The 8,006-nt window shown below is 40.4% G+C and overlaps 1 protein-coding gene across 1 annotated transcript; it reads right to left on the reverse strand.

Annotated features, from left to right (window-relative positions):
* Window positions 1-304: 304 nt before the first annotated feature.
* On the reverse strand, window positions 305-7,802 carry LOC126372794 (cytosolic Fe-S cluster assembly factor NUBP1 homolog). The gene is made up of 9 exons (XM_050018693.1): window positions 7,617-7,802; window positions 7,458-7,538; window positions 7,002-7,162; window positions 4,661-4,762; window positions 4,212-4,302; window positions 3,861-3,932; window positions 2,725-2,918; window positions 1,474-1,660; window positions 305-527 (listed from the first exon to the last, which is right to left on the reverse strand). The coding sequence occupies exons 1-9, from the start codon at window positions 7,645-7,647 to the stop codon at window positions 502-504; spliced, it is 945 nt and encodes a 314-aa protein (XP_049874650.1). The 5' UTR covers window positions 7,648-7,802; the 3' UTR covers window positions 305-501.
* Between the last annotated feature and the right edge of the window lie 204 nt (window positions 7,803-8,006).

An 8,006-nucleotide genomic window follows, 5' to 3' on the forward strand; every position in this document is an offset into this window, starting at 1 on the left:
TCATCCTCCTTTTAAACAGAATCTGCATAAAGGGGACTCGGTCAGCTCCATTCTATGTAGGTGCTTGTTGAGTCTGCAATGCCCCGTGAGGGCCCTTGTTAAGATTCTTACCCGCCCTATATTACCCACACTATAAGAGTAAAAACTTCCAATGAGAATTTCTGAGAAAAAATCTCGGTTGCTAGTTATATGAGTGACGTCACGGGCCTTTGGTAGCTCAATAGTAGCCACTAGGGTTGCTAAGGTTAGTCATCCACCACACTTTTAATGACTTATGATTAAACACTTTAATGAAACAAAACAATCATGTAAATAACATTTATAATTCGTTCTAGTATGTACTTAACAAATAATGATTGGAAACAGATATAGCTTAATTATTAAAAATAGAAATATTTCTACATTAAAGTACCTATATGCCAGACCACCTAAACCTTTGTGTGCTTGACTAGGCAACAGGTAGACACTGTGACGATTTCATAATTTGATGACATAATTTAACTAGTTCTCACAGGCAGCAATAATTTCTGAAACAAAAGTTATGAATAATGAATATTTAATTAGTTTTTTCATAGTAACACATTATTATAAATATTTTTTTCTTTCTCTTGTAATCCTCAATGAACTAACCACCCTATCGGAGTGGTGAGAAACAAACTTTACTAAAGAGTACCTACATTTCGTTGTAGTGTATAAGGGTTGAACCAAATGTGGCAGTATGGAAACGCACTTGTTCCGCCCGTGCTGCGCACGCTGTCGCGTTTTTGGTATATACTGGTGCTAATTCCTGTAAATATCATCTAATTTTATTTTAAGTTATATCTGTCATTTTCTTATCCACCGAAAAGGAAAGAGACGGGTAATCGACAAGCATAAAATTTATGGAACACACTTCAATTTTAAGCACAAATCTAAACCAACCGTCTAAAAATTTTACATCCGTCAATAACCCGACACAGTTAAGTAGACAGCACGTTAAACGGATTGCATACCAGCGACGTACCTTTTGATTCGCCCGGGTTATTCATTCATTTACTCATTCTTCCTAAAATTAAGAGCTGTGAATCATCCGCCCCTTTCCTTTTCGACGGATATGAAAATGACGGATATAACTTAAAATAAAATTAGGCGGTGTCTGCAGGAATCGGGGCCATTGTCTTCATAACACAGCATACACAATCACTGTCGTCCTGTGGTTTACCGGCTTGCACCAATGAGTTATTAATTTATCTTAAGTGCAGTATTCACTGACACATTTGGCTCGACCATAGTAGACGGCGATACGGCTCACCTATCACGTTGGTCTAACAGATAGCTCGGTGAGGTGTGTGTACTTACTTCATCTTGAGATGGGAGGTACAGTAAGTAACCCAATTAGGATATAGTTGTGAGCTTATGTTACAAGTGGAAAGAAAATCCAGTAGTCACCACGGGGGATAGCACTAGGGTACTGGGTATACTCCATCAACTCACTGTCAAGTATACTGCGCAACGCCTGTACAGCGGGCGAGTGAGGCAGCTCGTGTATGAAGTCTCGTCCGTCGTCGCAACACCGCGCCAGTACAGGGTCCAGCGGCAGCGAGCCCAGCAGGGGGACGTCTAGTTCGGCGCACATGGCCGCCGCGCCGCCTGTAGTCGCTGGGAAGATCTCGCTGCGGGTCTGTTGGGGCAGAGTACTTTATTATCTAATCTAGCCTACAAGATCCCACTGCTGGGCAAATGCCTCCCCTTCCTCTTTAAATTTTTCGCGGTCCTGTGCGTACGGTCACGAGCATTAATATGTATACACTTTGGTACCATGTCACATTAACTTTTAAATGTCAAATATGTTAATGCGACAGAGTCCTAAAGTAGGAACATTATATTGCTCATGACTGTACTCCGGCCAGTCCCTCCGGCAAGCGTCCAAGTCGTCACGCCATCTCTTTCGAGGTCTACCACGTCGCCTGTACTCGTCATGAGGCACCCAATGCGTGACGATCTGTGCCCACCGCTCAGGGTGCATGCGACAAACATGTCCGGCCCAATCCCATTTGAATCTGGCGAGTTTACGTCCCACATCAGCGATTCCCGTACTTTATTATATTATTGAATTTTTTTGAATTTAAAAAGTGTCGTCGTAGTGGCTTTGGCGCGCCCCCTGTTAGAAATTGTGTCATTATTATGGCAACACTCCTTATAAAAAAGTAAAAATTTTTTTTTATATATTTGGTCTATTACGTCGATGGCTGTTCCGAACCCTGCAAGCGTATTTCCTGTGAAAGTTTTTAATAATATTGAATGTGATCGAGTTTAATCGTGGGACTGGAATATAGCTGGCGAGGAGTGGGTGTATATCGTCGCCTTATAATAAAACCATGTAAGCGCCTTTTTGAAAGAAAAAAAATATAATCTGATGTGATTTTCTACAATAAAACCTTGATTTCTTTCAGTTAATTTCATACCGGGTAAAAATTGAGACCAATAAATTCACGGATTTAAACTAACGTATTTTTTAGGGTTCCGCGTTCAAAAGGAAAAACGGAACCTTTATATGATCACTTTGTTGTCCGTACATTTTTATGTTATATGAAACTAACCATAACATTATGAAAGTTCACACAATTTAAAAAAAAAAGTGCATACCTGGTTTTCAGTATAAAGCGACGATACACTTCTGCCTAGCCTTCCGGGGATACAAGCGTGATGCTATATAATGCTATGGTAAAAAAAAACATCACCAACCTGACAATTAGGGCACACAAACAGCGACATGTTCTCGACGACGCCGATCACCTTCACCCCCACCTTGTGGCAGAATTGTATCTCCTTCCTGACGTCCAGCAGCGCCACCTCCTGCGGCGTGGCCACCAGCACCGCGCCCGCCAGCCCCGCCGCCGACAGGTACTGCACGGCCGACAGGTGCTCGTCCGAGGTGCCTGGCAAATTTCACGCAGTTTAGACCAAGAATTAATAATAAAAAAGTTTATTCAACCACAAATAATTTTACAAAATTGCTTCAACTTAATTACATGTAACACATTATCAGTTGTGGCCGAAAAGGAGGAGCCTCAGCATTGCTGCTGCTTTTCAGTCACCCCCTGAAAAATATTTGTAAAATAAAAATAAAATTAGATGATTTCGTAGAACCCTGGTGACTTTTGACCGTTTATATTAAAAACCTGAGCCAATTGTTTACGCAAACCATTGACTCTTGTGATTGCTTTAAGTTTATGTCAGGCGTTCATATATGTGTCCAGGAAGGGCGTTTCCTTTTTTTTTATTACAAGCTGAACTGTCAACAATCAACATCGTTTTTCATTTTAATCCCGATTAATTCCTATTCATATTCATTTAGTAAAGAGAGCGCACAGAGTGTCTGTATCCCCCGTACTTACGCGGCAATGGCGGGACATGGTAAGAATGAGATATATGTATGGAGTGTCCAAGGAGTGACGTAGAACCCTTGCCACACGGATGAAGACCTCAACAGTTGCAGAGGGGGAGAGCTGTCGGCAAGGCCAGCAGGATGGAACGGGCAAGTCACAGGGACTGTAACCTGGAACCTGACAGAAGGCAGCAGTAACTACAGCGGGCGCCATCCCACTCGCGTCAGACAGAGTACTGCGGGACGGAAAGCAAGAGGGAAACCACTGCCCTATTTTTCCCTAAAAAAGTAGCATGGAGAACACTACACCGACAAGAGCGTGGCTCTTAAATTAGTGATGATGTCCGGGATGTGGTATAAAATGTAGACGCAAAAATCAAGTAAGGAACTGTGTGTGGACATAATCCATTGCCGATATATTTAAATATGTTGGATCCTTATCCAACATACCCAAGCATTATATTATTATGTAAAATTATATTTATGTACATACCCGGAGGTGTGTCAATAAGTAGATAATCCAGTTCTCCCCAGTCCACCTCGCTCAGAAACTGTTTTATCATTCCTGAAAAACATTGAAGTAATTATACGAAACAGTAATGAAGCAGTTTTATAGTGTTCTCTTCTACAAATCCTTATTCAAAAATAACAAATCCTTAATAAAATAAAACTTTATTCAGTAGGTAACATAGTTACACTTTGAATCGTCAATTTTTACATAACGAACGTCTCATCCGCCTAAAACTACTGCAGCTTCTCACAACCTGTATAGCCGCCTGTTATCTACTAGCTACGTTTAAATAAGTCATATTACAGAAAGTAATTAGAAATAATATTTTCTTACCATTTTTCTTGGGTCCTCTCCAGATAACGGCGTCGTCGGGACTGCCGAGCAGGAAACCGATAGACATTAGCGATAGATTGTCGGTTACATACTGAAATATAAACATAATAGGTATAGCATGATATAACGTGCGTACTAACTAAACTAAGTAGCCAGAACACAAAATTCCCAATAGTATATACCATTACATTACATTCGATTTTAAACATCACTTTATACAAAAACTTGCATTTAATGATGTTACAAGTTGCACCAAATTACAAGTTGAGCTTAATGCTCGGTTCTCCTCTTTCCATCCCCTGATGTATTGCTCAGGTCTGTAACGTTACACCTTTGAACGACTGGGAAGCGAATTCTAGCTATTCAGCTAGTTTGTAACTTTGCATACATGCAGTGTGTAACCTACAAAGCTTAAGTTGATATTATTTAAAAAAATCTGCAAAACTTACGACTGGCGACCACCCCGAACCGGAGTTGTGCACTTGCTCGCCGCGTACGCCGAGGACGCGCGGCTGGCTCGGTCCGCAGATGTCCGCGTCTAATATGCCCACCTGTAATAACAGCACTCTTGGAACAACTCCCCACGACTCATGGGTCATCATCATCAGCCCATTTACGTCCCCACTGCTGGGGCACGGGCCTTCCCTATGGTTGGATAGGGAGATCGGGCCTTAAACCATCACGCGGGCCCAGTGCGGATTGATGGTTATTAACGACTGCTAATGCAGCCGTTGGTCCCGACGGCTTAACGTGCCTTCCGAAGCACGGAGGAGCTCGAGATGAAAACTTTTTTTTTTTGTGTCCCATCCTATGACCGGCCTTTGCGAAAGTTGCTTAACTTCAACAATCGCAGACCGAGCGCGTTTACCGCTGCGCCACCGAGCTCCTCAACGACTCATGGGTAAAGCTGGGATAACTCTAAGAAGATAATGAGTGATTTCTATTACAAATGTTGATAGGCCTTCTAATGTACACTATCATCATCATCAGCCGTATGACGCCCACTGCTTGGCATAGGCCTCCCCCAAGGATCTCCACGACGATCGGTCCTGCGCTGCCCGCATCCAGCGGCTTCCCATGTACACTATACTAGATACTATTAGATCCGCTGCCCGCTGGCCTCGATTGTGGCCCAAGGAACTATGTTCTCTACAACATGATACACTATGTAGATAGGTCGAAAGTGAAAATTTTATTGGTATAGTATTACAAGTCATTAATTAAATACAATAATTCAGAGTAGGTACGTTAGAACGTACTTAATGAATCGACATGAAAAAGACAAATAATATCTAGGTCCCTACCACCTACTCTTGTGGGAGACACGGCTTCCGTGCCTCACTTAGCAGGGTCCACAGAATACCAGCGTCGTGGCTCGCGCCGCGGCTTATGCTGAGTGAGGCCCTTTTATAAAGGACCATTGTTGACCAGTCCATACACTCTATTACAATTTGTCTTAATGTTTACTATTTACTATTTATTTGTACTCTTTATGTAAGTTGTTTTTTCTTGTGTGTTTTGTTTTATATTCATTACTGTGGTGTTCCTTTATAATCAACGTTTCTTTCTTTATTTACTTATGTAGGATAAACACTGTGTTTTCATAAATTTAATAAAATATATAAAAAAACATCAACTTAAAGTTCCCTACATATTTTCCAAACCCTTATTATTTCCGAGCTTATACAACTATAGTGTTGTAGCTAGGGGTAGATACGATAGCGTAGTGCAGCCTAACTACCTCTATTTTATACAGCATTCGAGTGGTTCGTAAAACCTGACCTATATACAAACAAGCGGGAAGGCTGTACCAGGCGGTGCCGCGCGCGAAGGCTGTATGTCGCGAATTCTTTGCCCGCCGCTCGCGGGATCGATACAACGCGGTTTCAGTGCCTTCAGGATTTATTTTTAATTTTATCTTTTTAACTTCGCGCCAAAATGGAATTCGGGAGTTCGCACGAAAGGAGATCGCGGTACAATAGGGTAAGACGCTTCTTCTGTCGTGAGAACACTGCTTTACACCAGCGGTTCCTAAATTGAGTTCCGTGGCAAAGTCACTAGGGTCCCAAGAAATTATCTATTTTTTTTTTTACAAATACATAATAAACAAAAAACACAGACTAGAAACATAAACTCACGCCTTTTTTGTGATCATCGGGGGTTTAAAAAATAAGACTACTGCATTACAATTCACCTTGATGGAAACATTTTGAAGATTTATGTACATATTTCGGGAGAAATAATCAATTGTCATCTAATATTTCAAGGAGATTATTTGGTTAATAGGACCATACTGAGGTGCAAAAGTAACAAATGTAGGTACCTAAGCAGAGGCTATTGAAAACCTGTTAAAAAAGGAGTGATAGCTTTCCACCCTACACTCAAAGAAACTATAATAATGTTACCTCCTTAGCTAATGTACTTGACTGTGATACAAGTAGTGTTGATTAAATGGAACAGTTGTATGGCTTCATCAATCAATTTCATTGCTTAGAAACTTATTAGATATTTATTTATTACCATTTCTAGAGTTAGAGTTGGTTTATAGAGCTCTGATTTATAAAAAGCTGTTTATTATTGCCAGCATTAACTATAACATGGAGCATTGTGGAATGATAAGTTAGGGTTCTTAGAGGAAATTCCTTATCAAATCCATGAAAGTGTTTGTTGTGTTTGTGGGATATGTGCATAATTATTAGGCTTATATGACCCTTACAGGAGCACAGAATTGGTATTGAATAAGGAAACATGTAGGAATAGTAACACAAACACAATAAAAGTCCAACTTACATTGACATCAGAGTTCTTAGCGGCGAGGCCATGCCCGAGCAGAGATGTGACGGTACTCTTGCCCACTCCTCCCTTACCAGAGAGGATGAGGATCTTGTGCTTCACATTGGACAGACGTTGTTTGATTGTGTCTATAGCTGGGTCTGGCATATTCGCTGCACCTGTAGATTTCATTGCAAATTATTGAAAGAACTATCTACTAAATAAATGAAAAGATATATAATGATGAAATGTTACTTTTATCTGTAAACAGATAAGGTTGAAAAGCAAATGTAAATTATTATTATTATTCATTGTCATTAAAAAAGAAACAAAATAAGTTCACTAACCAGACTCAAGACTGATAAATGGTATCTGAATGTTTGACCAAAGTACAACGTAATTGAGGAAGTACCTACCATTAATCAATTTCTTTTATGCTAAACATCTTAAATATTTATTATCTATAAATCTCACCTGATGCGCAGATATTCTGGTTAGGACAACCGGCGCATGCTGAGGCTTTGCCGGCATCTTCGCTCTGTGTTCCCGGGCAATCTGATCACGAAACACAAGAGTATTTTATAAACAATTTTGTGCAAGTGGAATAAATAACCTGAAATAGTAACAACTTACGCTGTGGAGCGTTCTCTGGAACATTGCTCATGATTAGTTATATCATTTACACTGTAACTGGTAAAGATAATTAAATCTTCTACAACACAGTATATACAATATACTGAAAAATCATAAAAAAGCACGACAACGCAAGTCCAATACTTGGTACTTGGCAAGTCCACTCAACACACTACTACAGCTGACGCTGACAGAAATACTGTCAATGTCAGAAATGGTGATGTTGTTAGGTTGGTAGTGCCCCACACGCGTTTATTGCGCAACAGAAATAGCGTAATAATGATTAAAGAATATGTAGGGTTAAGAAGTAAGCTCATAGTAAGCTCAGATAGCGGTATCTTTCTGACTTTACTCTTGAGTAGTAAATTCTGTCAAAAAAGCAACGGGTGT

The sequence above is a fragment of the Pectinophora gossypiella genome, chromosome 14 (assembly GCF_024362695.1).
Source record: "Pectinophora gossypiella chromosome 14, ilPecGoss1.1, whole genome shotgun sequence".
NCBI lineage: Eukaryota > Metazoa > Arthropoda > Insecta > Lepidoptera > Gelechiidae > Pectinophora > Pectinophora gossypiella.